This window comes from Lynx rufus, unplaced genomic scaffold (assembly GCF_022079265.1).
Source record: "Lynx rufus isolate CCGP_SWC_20201006 ecotype Redwood Valley unplaced genomic scaffold, mLynRuf1.p SCAF_18, whole genome shotgun sequence".
In the NCBI taxonomy this organism is placed as follows: Eukaryota; Metazoa; Chordata; class Mammalia; order Carnivora; family Felidae; genus Lynx; species Lynx rufus.
Window position 1 is genome coordinate 2,252,413 of NW_025814832.1, and position 27,391 is coordinate 2,279,803.

The window sequence follows — 27,391 nt, forward strand, 5'->3', positions numbered from 1 at the left end:
CCCCAGGGCCCACTGGGCCTTGGGAGCAGGGCAGCAACAGCCCAGGGAAGGGAAGCAAAAAGCCAGGCATGGTCTCTATTTCCTGGAGCCAAGAGCTTCCTCAGAGCCTGGATTGAGCTCTACTTAGTAGAGTCATCTTGGCCCTGGAGACTGATGGGTACAAGGGGGAGCAAATCTCTGGTCACCCCCACCCTGAGAAGAGTGCCCTGGGGTGGGAAAGGGACCACGAGCTGGTCAAAGGCAGTGGACACCAAGTGGCCACAGCCCTCTGGTCTCGTCCCACCCCCCCAGCCTCCAGGCTCCTGGTGGGAAGGAGCAGGAAGTGATGCCTGGTCCTGCGCTTTTGGTCGGAGAGAGGAAGGGGGCTGGGCCGTCCTCAGGAACGTTGCCAGGGGTCTCCTCCTGTCTAGTCTTCCTGGACTCCTGTCTGGGAGTCTAGTCATTCCTTTGTGGTTGGCTTCCTGCAAACGCTGCTGGGGAAAGTTCCAACCCTTCTAAATCCCACAGTTATGGTTGCAGGCCCCTGTGGGTTCCTTTTGGTTTTGCTCCATCTCCTTTCCCTCTTGTATCCAGAATCGGCGTGGTCAAAGGAACTTCTGCTCAAGCCCCCATGGTCATGGCCCCTGGGCTATGCAGTCTGAGGGGGGCATCACTCTGCCCTGGGCCCCAAGGACACTGAAAATGGGGACACACCTGGTTTTGGGGGTATATGTGCAGGACTGCCCCAGGCAGCAGCACATTCAGCTCCGTGGAGTTGTTGATGCACTTGCATCAGCCTGTGTGAGTCTGAGCAGACACATAAGGTGGGGGTGTGGGGACGAGTGGTTGGCACTCTGTGGTCAGGGGCTCCTGTCAGAGAGCTCTGAGAAGTCTTCTCGACAGGATCGGGCTTCAGAGGCTGTTTAAACACCAGCTCCCCTCTTCTCTGAAGGAGAATATGATGGCTCCTCACAGGCTCTTGGGGTGGTGGGGCGCCTTACCTGTTCCAATTGCCAGGGGACCAGCTCAAGGGTGATAGCCCATTTTTCCCAAAACGGTATAGGTCGTGGGGTTGTGAGGATTAGGAGCCCAGGACCCCCAAAGTGAAAGAGTTGGTTTTCCATAGGCTGCAGCCCCCACCCCGGTCCCCCAGGGTTGGGGGCAAGGTCAGGGTGAACAGGTAGGCTCTGTGAGGCTGTTTCCACCCATTTCCTAACTCACCCAAGCCCTGGGGTGAGGACACAGTGTCAAGAAGGAGGTGTGGCATCCTCCACGTGGGTAGCCTGCCACAGCGCCAGCCTCTCCCTGCCAGCAGGGGGCCACCACCTGTGCCCCTGGGTCTCTGCAGACAGCACGTTCACCTTTGAAGTCAGTCATTCTCAGCCTCCTGGGTGGATCCGAGACTGAACCCGGGCCCCTGGCAGCTCCCAGCCTCTTGACCCATCCCAGATAAGGCTCCATCTTCCCGTGCCAAGGAGGCAGTGAGAGGAGGAGCAGAGGTTAGAGGCCCCACGGCATATACTGTCTCCGTGGCCTTAGGCAAGTCTTGAGCCTCAGTTTCCCTACCTGTAAAATGGAGGTGATCCCCTCACTGGGAGGTAGGTGGACATGGGCATAAAGCACATGTACAGTGGTATACTGCGGATAGCACAGGGAACAAAGACCGTCCCCACCCTAACCCCATCCATACAACGTGACATCTACCTTAGGCAACTCTGACCGGAACAGACTTGTGGCCAACTAAAGGAAGTGAGGTCCGTTTCCGCTGACCTGTATCCCTCTCAGAACCCCTCTCGAAGCAAAAGCCTTAAGAAGTTGTCCCTTTGTTCATCTTGTTTATTGTTATTTTTCGTTTATTTCTCACATTTTAGTAAGTGACTTGGCCCCAAAGCGTCTCAAGATAATTTCTAAGTGGTGGGTGTTCAGGCGCCCCGACAGTTCATGCTAAGCGGGGTGACTCGGGTCACTGCATGTAGGTGGCACCTCCGTACCACCTCCTGCACAACTGCTGGGCTGTGCCTCAGTGTGTGCGTGTGTGCACGTGTGAGTTGAGATGTGCTCAGGCACATCGGGCACGTCAGGTGTGAACGCGTTTTGAGGAGCGTGCAGGAGCTTGTCTGTGTGCTGGAGAAGAGGGAGAGGGTCTTGCCTCGCTGAATCCCTTTCCATGGCTGGGAAGGCCTAGGTCCTGAGTGGTGCCTGAAGGGTTCATTGGTTCCCTGTGTCAACCAGGGTCAATAGTGACACTGCTCCTCAGTAACTGACCCTGACTCCCGGCCCTATTGCTGTTTCTGGCACCTGGCTTACTTCCTGGCACACAGTAAGCACTCAATAAATGTATGCTGAGAATGACTAACAACTACTTCCTCCTCTGCTCCTGTGTCTCTTCCTAAGTCCCCCGTCTTTCTGCCCCTTACCTTTTGCTCAGATTCTGTGTCACTTGTCTGACATGTGCTCCCTGACCCCCACCCCTCCCCTATGGTGCCCTTGCCATGGCCCAGCTTTGCTAGCTTGGCCTTCTGCGTGGCCATTTCAAGAGGTGGGGGAGGGACAGAGTGAGGGACCTCTTGGGTGGGGAGACCAAGGCTTCTGGTGAATTCTGGTTCTAAAGGGAGCTTATCCTCGTCTCTTTTCTTTCGTACTAAGGTGGTGGTCATGGGCATGAGTGCTCCTTCTAAGATTTCTCACCATGCTGGCTGCCCTCCTGCCAGGGCCCTGGGCAGTGGCAGTGAGAGAGAGAGAGAGAGAGAGAGAGAGCGCCACTGGGCCTCTCCGGAGAAGCCACAAGGACATCCCCATCCCAGGGAGGGAAGGGATGGCCTGGCCCCTCACCCTAATTGTGTGGAGGAGGCTTGAGGCCCAGGGGAGGGATGTGCATGGCCTCAGGGGCCAGCTGGGGAAAGGATGAGAGGGAATATTACCTGGGTATGTGTGGGAGCTCCTACCTGTCAGGATTGCAAATTCAAAAGCTAAGGCTCTGACACATCCCTTTGCTACCTTTCCTTTTCCCATGTTTGACTGAGAAAGCACAGAGAAATATTTCTCTAACGTAAGTAGAGCCACAGCATAAGGTCTCTGGTAATGCAGGCATTGTTAGACCTTGACCTCCATGCCAGGGACACAGGAGGACTTGGCGGGGGGGACTGGGGGGACGTGGAGGCCACAGCCTCCATCTAAGGGGCAGCCTTGACCTCACTCTATCGTGGCCACGTGGGAATGAGCCTAGTGTTGTCTGTCAGATCTTCTGAGTTTTTTCAGGAGAAGCTGAAAATCCTAAATTTTATTATTTTTTTAAAAATTCTCTTTCTCGGGGCACATGGGTGGCTCAGTGAGGTGAGCGTCCGACTCTTGGTTTTGGCCACGTCACGATCCCAGGGTCGTGGGATCAAGCCCAGTATCAGGCTCTGCCCTGAGTGGGGAGCCTGCTTGGGATTCTCTCTTCCTCTGCCCCTCTCCCCCACTTGTGCTCTCTCTCTCTCTCTGTCTCTCAAATAAAAATTAAAAAAAAAATTTTTTTTAATTCCCATTTTCAATTGTCGGCTCAAAACAATTTTTAAAAACTCTCATGGCTGCTCAAATAGCTTTCCACTGTATGCAGACCAAACACACCAGAGGTAAGGAGAGAGGAGAATGTGCAGGGCCTCCTTGCCTCTTTCGGGTGCCCAAAACAACTGCTTGTCTATTTCCTTGGCTCCAGCAGGTGACACGTTTGTCTTGCATCAGATTGTGGCCCTATCTGGCCTGGGACCTTTTCATTTTTCCCTTTGTCTCCCCCAAGTCTGGTGCATAATGAATGCTGTGGAGGGAGCAAGTGGGTTAAACACTCTAGTCTGGCTTCTAGAGGGGCCGAGTCTCCATTTAGGGACAGGGAATTGTCAGGCAAAGTGCAGGGCAGAAGCAGCCCGCCCTTACTGGCTGAGTGCCTGCCCGTGGCCTGGACTGGCCGACACCCTCCTCCTCCCAGTGGGTCCAGCCCAGCAGCCAGGGTCACGCCTTTGTCTGTTTTCTTGTCCGGTGTCTGTCTCTCCACTAGAATGAATGCCTCTTGACAGCTGCCCCATGCTCTGTCCTGGTCACTGCAATACTTCCAGGGCCCAGAATGGTGCCCGGCAAGGAACAGCTGCTCAATAAATATTTGGAAGATGAAATTTGAAAATGGAGAGAGACAGAAATGAACTGAAAAGGGGCTGACACACACTGAGAAAGGGGAAGAGCATGCCCTCGCCAGCCAGGAAGGGACACAGCAGAAGACGGAAACAGTGAAACACAGTCTCCTCGAGATACCCAGAGGTGGGTTCCAGGTGTGGCTGTGGCCCAAGCAGTCACAGGGCCGGCCAGCCAGGAGGACCTGGGCGGGGGTCGGAGCTTTGAGATACACAGACGTGAGGACGAAGGCAGGAGGAAGTCCAAGGTGGAGCGAACAGCACACAGGCCGGGGCAGGAGACCGCTGGGAAGAGAAGATGGCAAAAACACTGGCTGAAGGTCATCACCCAGACAGAGCAGTGTGACAAAGACTGAAACCAGAGGGCTGAGGAGAGGCAGAGAGAGGTCTGAAGAGGACAGGCAGGAGGAGAAGTGAAGAGAGACAGAGAGAGGAAAGGCAGAGACAGAAAGATACAGAGAAACAGAGGGCAGAGAGAGACAGAATAGAGAGGGAGACAAAGGTACAGAGAGATACAGAGACAGAGAGAGATACAAAGAGACAGGAGAGACAGAATTGGTGAGGGAATATGGGAGGGAGAGAAGACAGAAATTCTGGTGCAGATAGAGATGGAAAGAGGGAGAGAAACAAATAAGGAGACATGATAGGAGGTCACTGTGACACTCGAGATTTTAAGCCTGGAGCCTGGAGAAGTAGTTTTTTTTAATTATTTTTCATTTTATTTGAGAGAGAGATGGGGGGGGGGGAGGGATGCAGAGGGAGAGAGAAAGAGAATCCCAAGCAGGCTCCACACTCATCGTGGAGTCTGACGCGGGGCTCGAACTCCTGAACTGTGAGATCGTAACCTGAGCCAAAACCAAGAGTGGGACGCCCAACCCACTGAGCCACCCAGATGCCATCGGAGAGGTAGATTTAAGGGGCGGTGGCGTCCATCCCTCTTTCCTCACAACACCCCTTCCCCAATAATGATGATATGGAAATGTGCCATGCGCTGCACAAGATGGCCTCAAGGACACTGCCTCGTCTCCTGATTCCTAGCAGGCAGGCACAATCATTGCCCAGTTTTACAACTGAGGAAGCTGAGGCACAGAGAGGTTAAGTACCTTGCCCAAGTTCATACAGGCGGAAAGTAGTAGGGCTGGGACTGGAAGGCATGGGGCACCGGGGGGTCTGCTTCCACAGTGGGGCTGAGGACTCCCAGGGGGCCAAGCTAGAAAGTGCTGTGGCACCCGCATGTGAGGGCTAACTCTTAAACACACCCGAAGCAGAGCTTGCTAGAGTGGAAGATGTAAGAAACATCGCAAAGCTAAAATGTGGGGGAAATGCAGACCTTGTTCAGACACTGAACTTATCTAAAAGAAACTGCAAAATATTTTTTAGATAATAAGAGAAATCTGAATATGAACTGGGTAGGAGATAATATCAAGAAATGATTAATTTGGGGTGCCTGGCTGGCTCAGTTGGTAGAGCATGTGACTCGATCTCAGGGTCATGAGTTCAAGCCCCACATTGGGGGTCGATATTACTTAAAAAAAAAAAAAAAAAGAGGAGCATCTAGGAGGCTCAGTTGGTTGAGCATCTGACTCTTGACTTTGGCTCAGGTCATGATCCCAGGGTCACGGGATCAAGCCCCGTGTCAGGCTCCAGGCTGAACATGGAGCCTGCTTAAAGATTCTCTCTCTCTTTCTCTCTGGCCCTCTCTCCCACTCATGCTATCTCTTTTTCTCTCTCTCAAAGGAAATAAATAAACATTAAAAAAAAAGAAATTGTTGGGGCGTCTTGGTGGTTCAGTCAGTTAAGCATCCACCTCGGCTCAGGTCATGATCTCAAGGTTCATAAGTTCCAGCCCCACATAGGGCTCTGTGCCGACAGCTCAGAGCCTGATGCCTGCTTCAGATTCTGTGTCTCTGTCTCTCTCTGCCCCTCCCCTGCTCATGGTCTGTCTGTCTCTCTCTCTCTCAAAAATAAATAAACATTTAAAAAAAATTATTAATTTTTTAAGTATGACAATGGCATGGGTTTTCGAGAAAATATTCATATTCCTAGAATGCATACCAAAACATAGAGGGGTGAGGTGGTATGATGTCTGAGATCTGCTTTAAAATGTTTCAGAAAAGGGGTGACTGGGTGGCTTAGTTGGTTAAGCGTCTGACTTCAGCTCAGGTCGTGATCTCACGGTTTGTGAGTTTAGTTCGAGCCCCGCATCAGGCTCTGTGCTGACAGTGCAGAGCCTGCTTCGGATCCTCTGTCCCCTCCTTCCCCTCTGCTCCTCCCCCACTCACGCGTGTGCGCGATCTCTCTAAAAAATACGTAAACATTTAAAATAAAATGTTCCAGAAAAGAGATAAAGCGTGAGCGGCAAAATCTCTCTAACCGTTGGATCTGGGTGACAAGGACTGGGGGTTCCTTAAGGCCCTGGGTGGCTGTCCCCTGTCCCCGGAACAGAGATACAGTTCTCTAGCTTGGCACTCAGTCCCACCTGTGTGCCCACGCAGAACACGCTCGAATGCTAACCAGAGGCCCTCGTAGCATTCTGCCTCTGCACCTTTGCATGTCATAGTTTCCCTCTGGAGATGCCATTTCCTCTTCCAATGTGGCTCAAGTGCCTGTTGTCCCAGGATGCTTCCCACACCTCTGCAGCCCAGAGAGGCCTCTCTTTGGACCTGTTCTTTGTGTCACACATGTTCCCCTTTGTCACAAGCTACCTTGTGTCACGAGTTACAGTTCTCCAAAACTGCAAGTCCTCCTCCCTGTGAGCGACTCAAGAGCAGGGGCTGTTTCTCAGGCATTTCGATTATTGTTTTGCTTCTTACTTTCCCCAGAGCCCAGCACAGCCCTCCAAGCCCCTTTGTCTCAGCTTTTGTTAACTAAGAGTCTGCTTAGCAATAATTCCTCTCATCATGGAGGGCTCAGTGTAAACCTCGCCTCCTCTAAGCGCCTTCCCTGACCACCCCATTAATGTCACCTGCCACTGCCCACAGTCACCATGTTCAGCCTCTCCGGAACATTTATCACTACTTGAAGTTATTTCTGTGTTTGTTTATACTCCACTCCCTCACTCTGAACAAGGGAAGGACCTGGTTTTTGTAGGTCACCCCCCGTGTCCCAAGTGCTGAGAAAAAGGCCCAGGACAGGGCCAGGAGCTCAATCAGTATTTACTGAGTGAATTCACTAGTTGTCCCAACTAGACTTCAGGCTCCCAGAGGGCATGGTTCGGTTACTTTCTGGAGAGAACTAGCACATGGCGATTGTTAAACAACTATTCACTGCTATTATGTAGGAGAAAAAGCCCTCTACTGAAGGGTCAGGGGATCAGGGTCCAGTTCAACTTGGACTTTGGGTGGTAATATCTCTTCTCTTGGCCTTCCTTCAAGGGGCTTGGATTTCTGGGGCAATCCACGCACCTACTTTAGGATTTGATGAACGAGTGGCCAACATGGGCAATACTCAGAGCTGTCCTGGGGTACGAGTCATGGCTTGACAGCAATATGCCACCTACTCCACCCTCCCTTCCCAAATCCGTACAGTGGCAGCCCACCCACCATCACCTGGCTGTCCCTCAAGTCCAACCGTGGAGTCATTATCTTTTGCTGTGCAAATCTACCTTTCTGGTATTCTTCTGAAGACAGTACTGCCCACCCAGGCTCTCAGGCCAGAAACCTGGGTGGTTTTCTTCCTTTCTCCCTCAGCCAATTAGTCAACAAGCCTTGCTGATATTACCTCTTGAGCTGCTTCCCTCCACTGCCCTTTCCCATCACTGTCATCTTCACCTGGACTTCTGCAGAGGCCTCCTTACTGGTCACCCTGCCTCTGCTCTGGCCCCCGCCGTCCCCTCTCCACCCACCGCTCAGAGTGAGCCTCCAAACACCAAACCTGCTTAAAACCCCTAAAAGGCCCCAGCTCCCTTAGGATGGACTCCAAACAACTTATTATCACCTGTCAGGAACTGCATTATCTGCCCCCAACCCTCTCCGCACTCTGCCTGGTAAACCCTCCCTTTCCAAGCTCTCTGCAGACCTCAGCTTAGAACTTCCTCTTCCAGGGAGTGCCTGGCTGGCTCATTCCATAGAGCATGTGCCTCTTGATCTCAGGGTCGTGAGTTTGAGCCCCACGTTGGGTGTGGAGATTCCTTTATAAAAAAAAAAAAAAATCTTAAAAACAAAGTGAAAAAAACCAAACAAACCCTCTTCTTCCAGGAAAATTTTGAGGACTATACCCCCAGTGTAATCCCATCAAGCTTGTGTTTCACTATTCACGGGCCTTTTCTCATTTCTGCTCGGTTCATTCTCTCAAAAAAAGCACAGGTTTTGGTACACAGCAGGTACTCTGCAAACACTTATTGGATGAATGACATCACACTAAGACTATTAGGTGAAAATCTCCATCACATGCTCTCTATGGACTTGAACAAGCCATTCATTCACTTTTGAGCAATTCCTGTAGCCTCTGCCTCCTCCTCCTCCTCACCTGTAAATGCGGACAGTAATGGTAACTTTTTCCGGTAGAGTTGTTGTGAGGAGTCAAGCACTTAGAACAGCAGTTGCATGTAAATTTGGCTACTTTTAATATTTTCTTGGCACAACTGCTTCCTTGATCTCAACCCACCCCGCTGAGGGGGGCCAAACGTACAGGTGCAAAACAGTCACACCTAGGTCCCCACGCGACACCTTGATGTCCGCTTCGCCTACTGCCCTAGGCGGGCGGCGGGGAGCTCTTGACCCCCGCTGGGGGCCCACCTCGGAAGAGGACGCAGACGCCACGGCCCACTTAAGGATGGAGGGGGCGGGCCCGAGAAGGCTCCGCCTTCGCGCTGAGGTCAGCGCGCACCGCTGCGTGTGACGCTCTGGTTGCCGCAGAGACGCCCCGCCCCCGCGCGGCGCTGCGGAACCGGAGCTCCGGGCGGCGTCGGCAGCGGCGCGGGAGGCGGCAAGGCCGGGGCGGCAGAAGCCGGCGCGGCGACCGCAGCGAGAGCGGCGGGGACGGAGCAGACCACGACGAAGGCGCGCAGGCAGCAGGGCCGGGCCGGGCCACGGGGAGAGCGGCCGCCGGGAAGCGGGCGGGAGGCCGGGCGGGCAGCGGGCAGCCGCCGAGCTGCGGAGCGACATGGTGCTGCTCAAGGAGTAGTGAGTGTCCGGCGCGCCGTGCGGAAGCGGGGAGGAAGGGAAAGTCGGGGATGACGACCAGGGAGCCTGATGGCTTGGCGGAGTGGATGCAGCGACCGGACGGGGATGGGGAGCAATGGATGGGCTGTTGGGCGGCCCAGCAGGGGCTGAGGGGACCGTGAGGGCCGGAAAGGGCCTGAGGTGGGGCCGACGGGGATAGAGAGATACGGACATCTCCTGAGGTGGGGCCTGAGGGACAGTGAGGGCCGAATAGGCCTGAGAGAAGAGGCCAAAGGGACAATGAGGGCTGGACAGGGCCAGAGATGGGGTCAAGGGGACAGTGAGAGCCAGCAGGGCATGAGGAGGGGCTTGAGGGGATGGAGATGCGTGGTGGCCCTACAGTGGGGGCAGAGGGACGAAGGGGCCCGCCAGAACTACAGGAGTGGCCGCGGGGACTGGCGGGAGAAGGAGGAGTAGGCTTCAGGGGCTGAGGAACAGTTAAGACAGCTTCAGGAATGGAGCTGAGATGGTGGAGAGGAGCGTGAGGGGGACCTGGAGTATGAGGAGTGGCCGCCTTAGGCATGGGGAGGATTGTAAGGAAGTGCACACAGGGAAAGGTGCAGGGAGTTAGGGCCAGGCTTGGGTGACAGAGGAAGGGTCTAAGAAGATTGCAGAGGGCACTGGTGGCGTGACATGGTGCCTAAGTGGTAGGTGCAGGGGAGGAGGTACTTGGAAAGAAGCTTAGGATGTTTGCTTGGGACTTGGGGGACACTTGGGGAAGGCATCCAGAAAATATTGGGGAGGAGCTGGTTTGTGGGAGTTATAGTGCTGGAGAGGGCTGGGATGTTACCAGGGTAGAGGACAGTTTGGAGAGGGAGTAGGTTTGTGAATGTATGTAATAAATAAACATATTGGAGTAGGGGTTAGGGGGCAGGGGCAGCCTGTCTCTAGGGCAATCTCAGTCTTGGTGCAAAGAGGGAAATTGCTTTGAGAAATTAAGGAGGTTCCAATAAAGCCATTACTTGAGGAAAGACAGTGAAGGGTGAGGGAGTTCTCGACTAGTGACTGGGGTGGAAAACTAGTGACTTCTGGTAGGTGTTGCAGGCAGAAGGCTTGCTCCTGAAATCCAGGGGATTGGATGACAGGTGGGGATGTGTAGATGGCTAAATCTTTCAAACACTAGATGACCCGTCACTGAAGCTCATGGTTCCAAGTAAACATTTCAGGACTTCCTCCCTGCCCCCAAAGAGGAGAGATTGAATGCGTGTGTGCAGAATTTACAGTGAAACTGTGCTTCCCTGGAGAAGAGGGTGGGTGGGCAGCATTGGGTCAGAAGCCCAGGAAATCCAGAAGGGGGAGATGTCCCCATAGAGAGCAACTGGTGGAACTCACTTGGTAGCCAGGCAGGTGTGCCGAGGGCTGTTTCCATTCTGTCATTGAAAGCACTTTGCCCCATCCCATATGGCTTGCTCCTTGGAGGTGTTTAGGACATTTAGGACATAGTGTGGCGCTTTGGATAACAAAGGGAGCAGAGACCCAAGCTGTCGTCCCAGCTGGACACCTCATCTGAACAGCATTTTTTGGAGCCCCTCCACCTCTGGTTCTTGACATCCAGTCTGATGTTGATCCAGCCAGAGCTTGGAGCTTGGTATGGTGAGGAGGAAGAACCTTGGGATACCAATGGGAGGAGAGCATGGTGCACTTTGGCTTTTAACCTCGACCGTCCAGAAAACAGGCTTTTCCCATCCCATCCCATTCTCCTGATCTTTTTTATCTCTTCCCAAGTGAATTCCAGAGTCTGTAGAAACCTGTAGTTTTGTGAAGAAGGTCAGGCAGGGAAGGGACCTTCAGAAGAGATCTGAGTGAGTTTTGAAGAAAGGGCCTTCCTCCCCAGTCTTTGTTCTTCTACCCTTGAAGCCTATCAGGGAAAGGTCCAAGGTGCCGGGGCTGCAGAGCCTGCCTGGCATCTGCGTTTCCTTCCTGCCTGACTTGTGCCCCGCGTGTGCTCCGGCGAGTGTGTGCGTCCTGGGGCAGGGGCCGAGGAGGGGGGCATCCGAGGCACTTGGCCGTGGCTGCAGTGCTGCAGCTCTGGGAAGGGTGGAAGTGAAGGTCACACTGAAGTGAGCACAGCTCCAGTCTCAGCCCAGCACTGCCCCTGTGGCCCTATCCTTTGGAATTGCACTCAATTGCTGCTAAAGTGGTTTTGCTCCTGAGGAGCCAGGGAGAGACGTCCGGGTGTGCGGCTGTCACGTAAGGCAGCCTCAGAGCATCCCGTCAGGAGCTGGGGGAGACTTGGTGCCTACCCAGGGTCTGGCGGTTTCCCTGGTGATTTTTCTGACACTTCCTCTAACAGGATTCTCCTGGATTTGATTTCTGCAAATTCTTGGATGTGATTCTTACTGCTGTTCTTGCAGATAAAAGGCGTATTGTTTTCTAGGAAGTTTCTTCTGAGGGTGCAGAAATTGTGGCCTCCACGTTGGAAGTATTTTTCTGCGCTGTTGGCTTTCTCTAACGGGAGGAAGGGCATTCGCGGCAGCATCCAGTAACCTGCAGGATTTGTGTTATTTGAGTCATTCTGGAGGAGGGGGTTAGCAGGCAGTAAGCACTTGAAGCCCCTTTTGTTTTTCCTGCTCCTTTTCTGCCCCGCACCTTGCCGTCAGTGTGATGTTTTTCTCAGACCCCTGTGTGCTTCTTGCTACCTGGGGGACCTTTGTGGATTTGGAAAATAGTGAGCGGACTGTTTAGCAGCCTGGAGCACAGATCCCAGTTGTCGGAAGCACTGCCTAGGAAGGAGAACATAGCAGCTCACGCTTCGCCAAGCGTGCGAGGGGCAGGAGGCTCCAGGGCGTTCCAACTGGGGTCTGGGCACTGAGAACCTGAGCTCGGGAGCGGGCCTCGTCTGTATGAATACAACCAAGTGTTTTGGTCTCACCTCTCTGACCGCGCGGCTTTCAGCTGTGGCTCGGCTGTTGCTCTGCCACTAGCCCTCGCACCTCTGTGGAATGCTGACGGGCGTGCGACCTGGCTGGGCATGACTTGTTGGTCATGGCTTGTTGGCACCTCCAACAATCAGTGGTCGTTAAGATGGAGAAGAAGTAAAAGGAAACTGTCAATTGGGGTGCCTTTGGACAGCTTCTGGAGTTGAAGACACAAGTCGAGTGTCCTCTCTTGGTGACTTTGTGATAGTAGCTTGTATTGCAATATCCTGCCTCAGAGCAGAGATGGTTGGTGTGTGCTCTTGGGGTGATTAAGCTTTGAAGGAGCTTGGTCCCTTCCTAGCTTTCTACCTTGAGGGCCATCGTCAGGACATTGGGTCCGTAGGGATGAAATCCCCAGGGCCTGAGTCTTCAGGTCTGACTCCTCATCTTGGCTTCAGAGTTTGCGGGGGGGGGGGGGGGTCCTCGTTTTGCTGGGAAAGATATCAGTGGGGGAAAGGGAGAAGAAGACAGCTCCAAATGTGAGTCAGAGGCCTGCGAAGTAGCCCGTAGGGGGACAGGCTTGCACTGAATCACAGGTTCTAAGTTGGGGCTGAAGGGCACAGACGATCCTGCCTCATAGCACTCAGGGGGCCATTCTCTGCTGGGTTTTCGGCAGTGAGCATATGCCATGTGCAACAGAACATTTAAGACTGTTCTACAGTGGTGCTGTAATGGCCTTGGGTAGCATTCAGGCCTGAAGTTGATACTGTTTTCCCTCTCTTGTAGCCGAGTCATCCTGCCTGTGTCTGTAGATGAGGTAAGTTTTTTTTTTCCTTTTTATTCATAGTTTCTTTTTATTCATATAATTGCTTGCGACCATTGGCTACATTGGGCTACAAGTGGCCCACCCTCTTGGTGTGGTTTTCATGGTTGTTCTAACTTAGAGATACTCAGTATCCGATGAGAATTTTCCTACTGCCACCTTTAGTGGAAGGAGGGCACCTGTTTTGTATATCTGCAACCTGCCTCAAGCTGTCGGCATGCTAGGTAACTTTGAACGGAGACTTTGGATAGAGCCTAAACCAGCCCCTTTTACCTGCTAAAACTGTGCCTGTTGGGGGACATTTTATTGAGGGGACTGAGTGAGGGGATTTCTGGGCCCTCCAGCACTTGACTGGGAAGCGTGCACGGCCCTCTCTCTGGTTGTGCAACAAACCAGTAGGGCGGGAAATCTCCGAGGCCCTCCCTAGCCATGCTCTAGGTGACCGCTGGGAAGACCAAGGCCCCGAACCCTTTTACGGAGGGCAAGGAATAACAAATGGGCTTGGCTTGCCCTCTGTCCTTTTATGGTTTTAGGCCCAACGTCCCTGTGTATGGGGATCTGGCAGGACTTGCCCCAAGAAGGTTCATAGGCCATGCTGACTCAGAATCGTGTCTTGGACAGCAAAAAACTGTCATAGAGCCTCCCTTGTTCCATCCTTTCTTTGAATCTCCTCCACTGTCTTCTCCTGTTGCAGCCTGTTCTTTGCACCCCCCAGCTTCTAGCCAGGCTCCGGTTTGGGTGAAGTGTGTCAGCCAGCGCGGTGCCCTCAGTCACTGTCTTTCCTGTGGTGTCAGCATGAAGCTCCTGTGATAACTTACACTCTGTTCCAAATATGAAATGGACCTTTGAAAAATGAAATCAGGCCAACAGAGCCTGCAGCACACTTTAGATGAGACAGATATCCAAGCTTCTTGGACCCAAAGGGGGTGGGTAGGCATCGGCCCCCTAGAGAATTGTCTCCAGTGGTGGGCTATAATCTGATAAGAGCTGTGGAGACCTGGGGGTGGGAGCCAGAGGTGGTCCTTGAACATGCTCTGGGTGCTCTAGGAAAGGAGCTTGAGAGAAACCAGACTGGGGATGCAGGGCAAAGGGCATGGAAAGGATAGATGCTCCTATCCCTGGAAGCACCTGACATGTACCTGGGGCCTGGGAACCCTGTGCTTAGGCTGACAGGTGTTGGGCTTGGGGGGCTCTGTTAACCCACCTCCTTGGAGGCCTTGCCGTCTTTGTGAAAAATAAAAGTGATGATTTTCCAAATCAGGAGGCCAAGTGAGAAGGCTCGGCCTGTCCCTTACCCTGAAACTCAGCTCTTGGGAGTCCAGTAACCCTCTCTTTGCTGTACAGGATGATCCCACCCTCCCCACCCCCCCAACCCCCAGTCAGGAAGATGTCCCCCAGGAACTCCGGAGTACCTCAGTGTAGCATTTAGGGGCAAAATGGGTCTTTTCACAGGTAGTATCTTGATGGAACAAGGATGGGAATATTTGTGAGAAGTGTGGCCAACCCGGGAGAGCCAGCACTGTTCAGGAGCACCTATTGGCTACTCTGCAGCAAGGCTGGAGGTGACTTAGGATGGGGCCAAGAGTGGAGGGAAAGAGGAACTCACCTTGAGATCATCTGCAATTGGCAGTTTTTACCTTGTGATTTTTTTTTTTTTTTTTTTTTTTTTTTGCAGCATTGAGGAAGTGATGGGGCAGGGTGAACAGAGCCTAAAGTCTAAGCAGAAGCTTGGGAAGTAAGCTCTGCTAAGGATTCATCTGTCCGACTGGGAATGGTCAGCTTTTTCTTAGCTAGAAACCACTGATGAGAAAACAAGTACATGGCTTGGGTAGGGTGAAGCGGTGCTGCTTCTCTAAGATTTTTTGTTTTTAAGTAACTTCTATGGCCCTAGTGTGGGTCTTGAACTTATAACCCCAAGATCAAGAATCCCTTGCTCCACCATCTGAGCCAGCAGGCACCCTGGAGCTGCTTTTCTGATGGCTTAAACTTTAGTTCCAGAGATCAGAAAATCTTGAATGGGGAAGCCAAAGAAGAAACAAGTAATGATCAACCTTTTCAGTCTTTATCAATAGACCCATCATGACTCATGGTTCCCATGGGAACAGCCCAGCATCATATGACTGTTGGATTTACTTCCTAATTGGAGGCCTTGATTTGAGGCCCTCGTGGCTTTCTTTCCTTTTTTTTTTTTTAAAGTTTATTTATTTATGTAAGTGATCTGTGTAGCCAACGTGGAGCTTAACTCAAGGCCTCAGGATCAAGAATTGCATGCTCTTGTGACTGAGCCAGCCAGGCACCCTTCCTCAGGGCTTTCTGTTGTAGGTTGGGAAAGAGAAGAAGGAGAAAAGAGAAGGCCACGTCTTTATAACGATCCTGATGGTGTGAATCAATATTTTGGGGCGGAATTAGCTTCTATCTGGCCAGAGCCTTTGGGTTAACACTGCACAGGGTTTCTAGGCCTTCTGCGGAGAAAGCCCTGGATGTTTGACAAGGGTGTGTCCACCGGTGGTTCCTGGCTTAGATAGGCCCACCCTCTTCCCTGTGGGCAGGGCTGTTTTACTTCCCATTTCCAGAAATGCACGTTACCATCCGCCTGTGGTACCTGGCCTGACACAGTCACGTGGATGGGGCCAACAGCTGTGCTGTTTTTCATGATAATATTGCCTGTCAGTGTTTCAGGCCCACCCACTGCATGTTCCTGGGCTCCCGCTCCCAGGTTGCCTAAGTGGTAGAGTCTGTTTTTCTTAGCTGAGTGTCTTAGTTCTTTGGGACAAGGGCAGGCCTCGTTGTCCTAAGCCTGAGGAGGCTGGAATCCTCAGATGGATAAGGGTTTTTTTTATCTGATTTAATGGTCTGCCCGACACCCCCAGCCCCATCCCCATCTGAGTGTGGCTGCTTTCCGCTTTCCCAAGGTGTGGCGCCACTTTGCCAAAGGGAACCCTCTGGCATGAAAAGTGTCCCTCACTTGTAGCTTCTGAAGGCCAGTCTTACTTAACCCCTTTGGATTAACAGAACGGCCTTCACTTGTCTCATTGGGATTAAAGGATCAGAATATCAAGAGAGATTAAAGGGAGAAGATGCCGGCCCAACAGACTGATCCTCTTAGAGCCTGCCCTCTGGTTCCTGTATCTGATGAGGAACCAAATGAAGGGGATTAGTGTCTGCGTGGGGGCCCCTCCCCAAGCAGTGCCACCAGCCGACAGCCAGCCCTGTCCCCTCCACCAGGCCCTTTCTTCAGCCTGTCCTTCAGGATTGCTGAGTCAGTGGTTAGATGTTATTATGACTCTTCTCTGAAACAATTAATGCTCCTTCTTAGGAACCCCTGTTTTAGCCCAACCCGGACCCACTTGAGGGGGTGGACTTGGAAAGGCACAGAGACAGCTTGGTGTTCCACGGGGGCATTGAGGCAGCACTGATGTTGTTCAGGATTAGCAAGGTCAAGGTGACTGGCTCTGTCCCAGATGTTTCCCTCTATGGGATTAACTGAGCCTTGATCACTTGCTTGGGCCTTTCTTTGGCATTTTATACTGGGTTTTTACTTTGGAAGTTAGGCCTCTAGGCGTTTGTCCTAGTGTGCTGCCTCCCCCAGACTCTGCCCAGAAATTTCCCTGAAGTGCTTCATTCTGAAGCTGCCTGGTAGAGCGGGCTTCCAAGTTTGAGGGGAAGTAGCCCTGGAAGCTGCCTCTGCTCCTTGCTGTTGCCGGGAGTGGGTTAAGTGGCAGCTGCTCAGAGACGCAGCCTCTCTCTTTTAATCTCGAAGGGAGGGAACCCCTTGTCTGTCTCTCCTGGGCGTAAAAGGAGTCTGGGGAGCAACGTAGAGGGTGAGGAAAACCTTTATACCCGCAGTGTGATTACGTACCTTTTTTTCTCATCCTCCCTGAATAGTTGTTCCTGGTGGCACTGGCAGTAAGAGGGAAAATGCATCCTCCGGTATAGACATAACTTCCTGCATTAACTACTGCCGTTCGTTCTTTTTGCCTTATTTTTCCCTCCAAACAGCTTCACTCAGAAGGTTGCAGAGAAGGGCCAGGTCTGGGCAATGCCCAGGTCACTGGCCGTAACACTGGGTTGTCCTGAGGGGGTCAGAGGAGGCCAGTAACCTTGACTGGTGACTTGATAGGGTGGCAGATGACCAAATAAAGGAAAACCGGGTTCTTGCCATCTAGTAAAGGCACATACCGTGGGGTCGGAATCTCTGTCATCCAGTATGGGAAGCAGGCCACTTGCCCCAGCGCTACCAGGAATCTGGAAAGCATCAGGAGGTTTGGTCGCCTGTAAAACTGTTCTCTGAGCTGCTGGCAGGGTGACGAGCTGCCTGACACTGGAGAAAAAACAGGTAGATGAGTCAGTTCACAGCAGAGGTTGTGGACTTCTCAGAGCACTGGGGCAACTTTCTTTGACAAGAAGTCCTGTGTTAGGATCTGTTTGAATGAATGGGGTGAAGAGATTCTAGCGGCCGACCCAGATCTGGTTTTAGGGTCTTAATACCAGAGGCAGGTTCAGGGAAGAAGCTGCCTTGGACTCTGTAATCTGGTTCCTGGATAGTGGTGTGAAGTTAAGTATGTTTACGTGGCTCCTTCAGCCTTGCTGGAAGATGGGAAAATGGGAAGGATGAAATGAAACACATCTGATAGCTAAAGAGAGGCCACGGAGCAGCGTTCTTAGTCGCTGTGGGTGGATTTGGGCAAGGTCCCAGTGGAACTGCAGAATGAGGTCCTGGATGCAGGGGAATCCCAGGGTGATCTCACTGGACAGTTCCTGGCAACTGGACTCTGTGCGCTTGTCGAGAAGACTCTGCACTGACAATGACTCCTGTCTCTCTGTTCCTCTAGTACCAAGTAGGGCAGCTGTATTCTGTGGCCGAGGCCAGTAAAAACGAAACGGGTGGTGGTGAAGGCGTGGAGGTCCTGGTGAACGAGCCCTATGAGAAGGATGGCGAGAAAGGCCAGTACACACACAAGATCTACCACCTACAGAGGTATGTGGCGGAGCAGCAGGACCGGGAGGCAGGCAGGGATCGAAACAGAGATAGTGGATCACTGGGGTTTTTTTCCGGGTTCTCGGCTGGTTACGCGGGTTGCTTCACCTGTGAGAGTGGGCGTAAAGGACACTTCTTTGCTCGTTTAAAGGTTTTTTAGTTTATTTTTAATTTATTTTTTGGATTTTTTTTTTTTTTAATACTTTCCCCGCCAGGTTCCTCGTCCCTAGAGGTGGTAGTGTTTAGTTTCTTGGAGGCTGTTCCATGGTCTGTGAGTATAGGGGTGTGTGTGTGTGTGTGTGTGTGTGTGTGTGTGTGTGTGTATGGGTGTTCCATTTCCTTTGTTGTTCTCTCATCCATGGGATCGAACTGTACGCACGGATCTGGACTTGGCGCTTTTGTTACTTGTCATATCATAGCTGTCTTTGGCTGTCAGCATATTCTACCCTGTTCTTTTAGAGAGCACAGTGCTACGTCATACAGATGTGCTATAGTCTGCTTCACCAGTCCTCCCCTGCTGGACGGACCGTCATCCTTGCCAGATGTTACACAGATCTTTTGCTGCACTTATGTGTATAAATCTATAGTACATGCTCCTAAAAGTGAAATTGGGGGCAGGTAGTATTTTAAATTCTGATATTGGGGAATTGGTTACTAGAGAACTTGAAGCAGCTCTTTTTGGATCAAAGGCATACGTATTTAATTAAAAGAAATTTTTTTTAATGTTTACTTATTTTTGAGAGAGAGAGAGAGAGAGAGAGACAGAGTGTGAGCTGGGGAGGGGCAGAGAGAGGGAAACCCAGAATCCGAAACAGGCTCCAGGCTCTGAGCTGTCAGCACAGAGCCCGAAGCAGGGCTCGAACCCACGCACTGTGAGATCATGACCTGAGCCGAAGTCGGACGCTTAACCGACTGAGCCACCCAGGTGCCCCAAAGGCATAAGTAAACGTGAGTCTGAGGGGTGCCTGGGTGGCTCAGTGGGTTAAGCGCCAGACTTAGCTCAGGTCATGATCTCACAGTGCATGGGTTTGAGCCCCGCGTCCAAATTTGTGCTGACAGTTCAGAGCTTGGAGCCTGCTTCTGATTCTGGGTCTCCCTCTGTCTGCCCCTCCCCAGCTTACATGCTGTCTGTCTGTCTCTCAAAACTAAATAAACATTAAAAAAATAAATAAAAATAAAAGTGAGTCTTATTTGTATACCAAAATCCGTAGCAAATCACATAGATTTGCTGAATCATATATTTCAGTAAACAGTCATATTTCAGTAAACTCTAAGCTGACCCAAAGGGCACTGAAAGCCATGATAAACATATACCAGCTTGAATGGAAGTTGAACAAAGCTAGTTTTAGAAACTATCCAGTACTGGAAAAAATAAATCTTATCTATGCCTTTTTTCCCCCCAAATCTATGTTTTTTAACTGTGGTAAAATACACAAAACACAAAATTCACCATTTTTAAGTTCAGTGGCAATAAGTACATTTACATTGCCATGTAACATAAACCGGAATCTTCATTTCCAGTCGCTGAACTGACTAGACATGAAATCAATTTCATTTTCGTCTGGTGAAATCCCTGACTTAATGTATTCTGGTGCTCTGGAGATGTAAAAGTGCTAGCCCAGAGCGGTCCAGGATTTTGTGAGTGCTGGAACCAGGAAGAAAGCAACACTGTAAAGTGGGGAAATCTCGCCATGATCCCATTTCCTTGCCGTTGTCTTCTTTCTCCTCCATGTCTCCTCTTCGTCTTCTTCCATCCCTACGCAGTTGACTGCCAACCAATCCTTACTGAGCCATTCACCGTTGGTTAGAATAAGACTCAGGATATGCCTTCCCCATAGCGTCTCTGTGTTTTCCTAAAGAGGACTTTGCAGAGATAGTGAGGTGGGAGAAGAGACCAGCTGGTTTCTTACGACTCAGTTGGTCCAACCAAAGTGTCAGAGGGGAGATCTGTACATGTGGAGGGTGGGACATGTCTTACTCTCTTCCTTAAAAGAGAGGGGGTAAACTTTGGGCTGCCACCACCACTCTTGACTTAACTTCCACTGAAAAAACCAGGTGGAAACCAACAGTGCTGAATCCCGTGACCACCTTCCCTCATGAGGATCAAAGCCTTCCTGTCAGCCATCTGGTTGCCCTGGTCAGAAATATGGGCTGCCCACTACCTTCTTCCTCATCCCTCATATCACATCAAGTCCTTTGACTCCATCTCCTTAGTACCTCCAGCATTTCCATTGCCTTCCATCATCTCTTGCCAGCCATCATCATCTCTTACTACAGCGCCTCCTAACTGTTCTCCCTGCTTTCCATTTCTCTGCTTCCAGTGTTCTGTCCAAAGATAGATCTGTTGCTCCCCAGCTTAAAAGTTCCGGATGGGGACACCTAGGTGGCTCAGTCGGTTGAGCGTCCAACTTTGGCTCAGGTCATGATCTCACAGATTGTGAGTTCGAGCCCCATATTGGGCTCACTGTTGTTAACCTGTCAGCACAGAGCCCACTTTGGATTCTCTGTCCCCCTCTCTCTGTCCCTCCCCTGCTTGTGCTCTCCTAAAAATAAATAAATGAATGAATGAATGAATGAATGAATAAATATTAAAAAAAAAAAAAGTTCTGGATGGCTTCCCTATGCCCGAAAGTATGGATAAAGTCCATACTCCTTGATATAACTTACAAGATCTTTTATGACCAGATTTTGCATCTTTTCTTTTCTTTTCTTTTTCATGTTTATTTATTTTTGAAGAGACAGAGACAGAGCATGAGTTGGGGAGGGGCAGAGAGAGAGGGAGACAGAGAATCCCAAACAGGCTCCAGACTCTGAGCTGTCAGCACAGAGCCTGATGTGGGGCTTGAACTCATGAACCGTGGGATCATGACCTGAGCCGAAGTCGGCTGCTCAACCGACTGAGCCACCCAGGCACCCCATCATGTTTTCTTATATTTCCTGCCTCATACCTTAACCAGCTACTCCAATCTTCTCTTTCTCCTAGCTTTTCTAACCTTACTTTCTGACCTTCTTTCTAGCTCAGTCCTACTCACACTCTATTCTGTGTTCGTGTAATTCTTATTTTCTCTGAGGAGCCTCCCCATGTCCCATGCCTCCCACACCGTGTTCTCCCCGCGCTCTGTCCCCCCAGAGCCCTGGGCTCACCCGTTATGGCATATACGCGTACAGTGCCGTCCTCTGCCTGGTTTGCTGGACTCCCTGCTCGCACGTAAGCTCCATGAAGTCAGGAGCCATGTCTGTGTGATTTCTGTATGTGTCCTGGTGCCTGGCACACAGGAGTATTTCCCTGAATGAGTGTGTCGGTGAGTGAATGAATCTCAGTTGCTGAGTGCCTGAATCAGCTCTCTGCTGGACTTAGCTCTTTTGTCTTAGGCCCAGGCTCCAAAGCTGATGAGATTGTTGGAGCCTCTAAAGACTACATGGATTACCAGCTAAAAACGAAGGCAGAGGAACATATGCACCTTTAAAAACAAACAGACAAACAAACAAAAATGGGCTCATACTGTACCTGCTGTTCTGTAACCTGAGATAAAATGAATTGATGAAATATTTTGTCCTGGGAGTCAGATGGCCCTGAGGCCCTTCTGGCCTCCCAGAACTGACGAAGCAGATCAGATTATCTTGGATCCCATATTCCAAGTTCATCAGCCTGTCAGTCACTCTGGCCCATAAGCCTAGACGGGTGAACTCTTGGAGTTATCACATCCTTGCAGGGTGTAGTATAATGCCCTGGGCCTGGTGAACTAAAAAAAATGGGTAATGATAATGTAAGGACTGCCAAGCCGTGGCAGGTAGCCCAGGGTCCCACCTGCTGTCCTGTTCTGATGGGTGGTGAGGTACTGGGGCGAGTAGTGGGTAGATGTTAGTAGCCAGCCGAGCCTGGGCATCAGGCTCTGACAGGTGGCCTCACATACACAAGAGTAACCTGCTTATCTCATGGAAATTTGCTCGTCAACCCCACTGAAGAAGCTGGGGCTGTGGCCTGAAGAATGTGATATAAAAGCCCACTGTCTTTTCTCCTCTCCATTTTTCTTCACAATCCCTTTTTCTTACCACAGCAAAGTGCCCACGTTTGTTCGAATGCTAGCCCCAGAGGGAGCCCTGAATATACATGAAAAGGCATGGAATGCCTACCCTTACTGCAGAACTGGTAAGTGCAGACCTGGCCAGAAGCTGGAGTTTGAGCCCCAGGGTGGACCGAGGGTGTGGTCAGGTAGGCCCAGGGGTGGCAGTGAATTAGGGTTTGGGGTCATACCTTCATTTGCCAGATTAAGCCAGTGAAAGGATGAGCCTGGGGACTCCCTCCGGGCTGGTGGTGAGCGTCCGTGCTGTCTAGTACAGTTTGGCAGCCAGCTGGGTGGGAACCACCAAGGAGTCACGGCCTGGATGGCATAGAACCAGTCCGCCTTGGTTGGGATGGTATAAATTGTTCATTTTTTACTCAGGACATTTCCCCTATCGCTATGTAGTCTACTGTTTTTTAAATTTGTAATGTCTGAATAGTATTTTATTCTGTGAGGGTACTGTGATCTTTTTAAACCACTCCCTTATTGTTAGACACTGAAATTTCCAGTTAAATATAACATATTTGGGTTTGGCTTGAAAAACAGCTTTGAGTCTGAGGAACTCTTGAGGGAGGCAGTCGTAGGAAAGGACCTATAAGGTGACCTTCTTGCCCTGGGGGAGGGTCAAGCCTGTGTGTGTGTGTGTGTGTCTGTATTATATAGATGTGTATAGAATCTATATACACATAGAATATACGTGCTAAGAGCCCTGAATTAAAGGCTTACACAAAATCAGCATGTTCTGTATTCAAGGTATGAGTAGAGGTGGAATTATTGTCTTAATCTTGGCTATCTGGAGTTTCTGGGAAGGAAAGACTTGAACCTCCACAGAGAACTTTCTCTTCTAGACATTCTGGGATTCCTGTTGAGTAATTCAGACTCTTAGCATTCTAGGATTCTTAGGTCTTGAAGGCTCTTTAAGAGTAGAACTCTTGGAGGACCGAAGCCAGTACTGATCCAAATCTTGGCGGGGGGTGGGGGGTGTCCTTAGAGGTCCCCTGGAATTTGACTGTGAGTTAGTTGAGTGGCCTTTCCCCTGGCCAACCTGCATTTGTTGGCATAGACAGTCTGGCTGTGGGGCCCTCCTGCCAGCCTCTGCTTACGTGTAGAGTTAACACCTGTCTCATTTGTTGGAACCCGGCACACCCTAAAGATTGTATCTGATGAGGATGTTCCACCCATGGAGTCCTTATCCTGTGGACTTTGGGAGTGACTAAAGGCTAGAGCACAGGTCATTGCTCTCTCCAACCCTCAGTGGCCCTACAGAGGTTCAAGAACTTTGTTTCAGGCGATGGACAATCTTCGGTAGAACCCGGGATGTGTAACACTTAGAGTTTTATTGCAGTAGCTGACAGTGCAAATACCACAACTCCCTAAACAGTGCAGGGCATAAAATTGTTAAGTTCTTGGAAAAGAGGCATGCACACACTTTCTTAAAAGACACTGCCCACTGTGGCTGGGTGTGTCTGGCCTAGGGTCAAAGGTGAATTTTCTTTATGTCCAAGAGAATTGCATGGAGCATGCATCATAAAAACCTTAACCAACATGGCATAAAAGTGATAAACAGATAATGTGGACTCTTTCATGCCTGGGTCAGTGTTCTGCATACAGAGCTTGTGTTGACTCAGAGATGCCTCTGTCCTCTGAGTAATTCTGGGGAGAGTGTGCTACAGCTGACACGGGCATTTTTCTAGATGCCAAGTGTCCATTCACATATTGTCCTGATCCTTAGCAAAAAAAAAGAAGAAGAAGAAGAAGAAGAATGTGATTTCTAAATATTCCATGAAGAGGAGAAGCAGGGAGTTAGGGGAGTAAGGTTGGTTTCCTCAGTGGGTGCTGGTCTCATAGCCAGAACTCTCCATCATACAGAACGAATATGTTGAATCTTAGATCTGCTTAGTTAGACATTGTTTTTTGAAATTCAGAGATAGAAATAAGGAGCCAGAAATACTGGCCAGTTTCCTCTGGTGGGAGAAAGATCAATAGTTCAAACCCCTTAGCCTGGTTGAAGTAAAGTTTGAGGTGAGAATGGATAAAGGAGCATAGGGTGTCTTTTAGAAGGCTCTACCCCTGCTCTGAGTGGAATGAAAACGGATTTGTGACGCTGTCTTCACCGTCTGCTCTTTCCGTCCTCTGACCTTGTTTCTCTCTGTTTCTTTCCTCCTGTTGCTGATAAGGAGGGGGTAAGAGGGGGCTTGGCCTGTGATTGAAAGTAGGAAGAGGGAAATAAATGTTTCTCCTCTTGCCTCTCCCTCTAACCTTAACCCGGGCCTGAACGCGGTCTCGGTAAGCCATGGTTTTAAAGTACCTGATAAGTCTTATTTGGAGAGCCGCATTTCCCAACTGCAAAGGGCTTCCCGAGACTCTTCCAGTATAGCTAGTGTTGCGGTTTGAAGAAAAGGGTCTGTTCTGAATGCAGAGGTGTTTGGAGGGACAGGGAGGGCTAGAGAAGATTGGGGGAGCTTGTTTGGTCACCTGAGTTGACATTAAAGGCCAGGGAGGGTCATCACCCTCGTAGGTTCAGAAACCTAGTTTGTCAGAACTGAGTGGATCCTTTTCTCAGGGTCTCAGAAAGACTAATGCATGAGAACCCCTAGTGCTGATATATTAAGTTGTATTGAAATACAGAATTAACTAATGACACCAGGTATTCCTGTTTGCTGACTAGAGTGTTCTTTCCTTGGGGACCCCTCTACATGGGAAACCAGCGCTTACTCAGTACGCCAACACGCGGTAGAAATGTCCATTTGCTTAAGTGATTGGACTCTCGTGTCCATTGATGAGCATATTCTGTCCCCACGGAGGCCTGGCTACTAGAACATTGCTTGGAGTACATGGATTCAGGATCAGGTGGTTAGTTGGAGAACCTTAGTGGCTCATGTCGTCAAACCAGCCCCGGCTGACACCGCTGTCTCCACTGTAGAGACGGGGCTGACTAGATGTGCCCTGGAATTATTGCCACCGGTATAACACGGGAGAATTTCTGCCAAACGGGCCTCTTTGGCCTCCCACTCAGTAGATATCATACCTATCATTTCCTTTTTTGTGAACTGATTTCCTTCAAGCTGATAACAGGACAGGCCACGTAGTTAATAATCTTAACCGGGTGCTTTCTTGCAAGTATCTTTCGTGGGACTCAGGGAAATTACTAGTAGTCTCTTGGATTGTTTCTATACAAGGTGGGCCTTCTCTGTTATGTTTCAGCGTTTCCTCATTTTAATCTCAGGGGTAACCTCAGTTTCAGTTTTGGAGTTACGGAGTTTGACTGTTAGCCCCATAAGCTGTCCAATATGGCCGTGTGACATCCATCAGAACCTGAGATAGCTCCTAAATTCAGAGGGTACACAGTGACCTGGGCTGTTGTCAGGAGGAGAGCTAGTTTGTTCCCCAGTGACATTAGAGCTGCAGCCATTTTCTCTGGTAAATAATTGATCCGTGCTCTCCGAAGGGGTCTCATTACAATGAGCAGGAGTATAGAGGGCGCGAGATTTGGTTACAGTGACAGGAAGCATACAGAAGGCCGACAGACAGTGTCTGGCCGCAAGCGCCCTCTGTGCCCCGGGAGGCAGTAGGAGGTGATGCTCTGATGGCAGAGTGCTGGGTCTCAGGGGGCTTCAGCTCCTCAGAGCCGGCCCCTTCCTTGCGCAGCTGGGAAGAATCCATTCCAGATTTGGTCTTTTGGGACTTTTGTATGAGTGAACCTTGAGGGTTGGTACATTTGAAGCGCCAGATGCACTCACGGGGCTTGAAGGGTGACCATGGCATAAGCCCCAGGGAGTGGAGAACTTTTTACTACCGTGGTCCCTGGGGGTGAGGGGCAGATATTTATTGATCCTCATTAATCTTTTTCTCTCTTCTTTTCCATGTCCTTGCCTTGGAGCAGTTATTACGGTAAGAATTTCCGAGGGGGGAGTGGAATTGCAGATGATTTATAAGAAAAGAGGAAATTAAAATATCACTACACTGGCGGTTCCTGGGTGTTCCTCTCTGTCAGGAGACATGGTGCTGTTGAGGCTTAATCCTTTCGCTCCTAATGAGGAATTTGTTAATTGGGAAAGTGGCCTCTTGCCGTAAGCTGCATTGGCATGTGGCTTTGTAGGTCCGGCAGTGAGGACCACGGGTCTCACGTGTACAGGATGACCCGAGGCTCTCTCCCGCCCTCCCCACGTCATGCCTTCTCAGGGTTTACGAAACCTCAGTTCAGCTGACTGATCGTGGCTTTCCCACGTGCGCACCTGTGGACCCCAGGCGGCACTGCCTGTTGGCAAAATTGTGAAGGCAACGTGGTGTCTTTTCCACGTCCACCCCCCCGTCATCACCCCTTCTCTTCACCCTTGGACACCACGTCCGGGTGTCCGTCCCTGCTGCTCAGCGGAGGCGGCTTCTACCCACCTCATGCCCGCTGAGGAGTTCGGGGTTAATGCATGCCTCCTCCAAGTAACACCATGTTTTAAACAGCATCAAGGGAGGAAGCACCAAGAGTTCATTTGCTGAGAAGAGAACTTCAGGCCTCGGCAAAAGTCTGGCTGGCGGATGGGGCGCCGGTGAACATTTGGTTGGTTAGGAATATTCCTTCTCACATTAACCGTTAGCACCCTGTGCTTAAAGCAAGATGACCGAGTTGTTAATTACGTGGATTTTGAAGTCAGACCAATGTGGTTTTAAGGCCCAGCTCTGTCAATGTCCGCGTGGCCTTGGACAAGTCACCTCCCCGCTTTGAACTTCACTTTCCTCGTCTGTAAAATGAGGGTGATAGTACTACAGCCCTTGCAGACTGGGATAAGGAGTGAACAAGATAACGCGCCCCTAGCATGTTGTGGGCGCCTCGTCAAGTTGGCTGTTACTGTAAGACAAGCTGGAGTCTCTCAACCGCCCGCGAGCAGTAATGGGAGATAGTTACTCTCCACCTTTGAGGCTGGTGACCATAAGGTGTTTTCCCCCTTCCAGAATGAATACATGAAAGAAGACTTTCTGATTAAAATTGAAACCTGGCACAAACCAGATCTTGGCACCCAGGAGAACGTAAGTAGCACTTCCCAAGAGCGCAAGGACTTGCAGGCTGCAGAGTGGCGTTTGAGGTTCTGCCCAGAGCTGCTCCTTCGCTGCCTTCCCCGTGGTCCCATTTTCCCTGGCCATGAAGGCAACAGCCTGTACCTAGACGCTTTCTACCAGCATGGGATTGCTCTAATTTGCCAAACATGATCTCCAAGACTCCTTTTTTCTTTTTTTTTTAATTTTTTAAATGTTTTTCTTTTATTTTTTGAGTCAGAGAGAGCACAAGTGGGGGAAGGGCAGACAGAGAGGGAGACACAGAATCCAAAGCAGGCTCCAGGCTCCGAATTGTCAGCCCAGAGCCTGATGCAG

At 50.7% G+C, this 27,391-nt stretch overlaps 1 protein-coding gene across 1 annotated transcript in view; it reads left to right on the top strand.

Moving 5' to 3' along the window:
- The first annotated feature begins 9,042 nt into the window (after positions 1 to 9,042).
- PITPNA (phosphatidylinositol transfer protein alpha) overlaps positions 9,043 to 27,391 on the top strand; it is a 38,999-nt gene continuing 20,650 nt past the window's right edge. The window contains exons 1-6 of the mRNA XM_047080637.1: positions 9,043 to 9,265; positions 12,949 to 12,979; positions 17,818 to 17,963; positions 22,022 to 22,113; positions 25,911 to 25,918; positions 26,975 to 27,049. Of these exons, the coding sequence (XP_046936593.1) occupies positions 9,246 to 9,265; positions 12,949 to 12,979; positions 17,818 to 17,963; positions 22,022 to 22,113; positions 25,911 to 25,918; positions 26,975 to 27,049 (372 nt within the window). The 5' untranslated portion in view covers positions 9,043 to 9,245. The remainder of the gene's footprint in view (positions 9,266 to 12,948; positions 12,980 to 17,817; positions 17,964 to 22,021; positions 22,114 to 25,910; positions 25,919 to 26,974; positions 27,050 to 27,391) is intronic.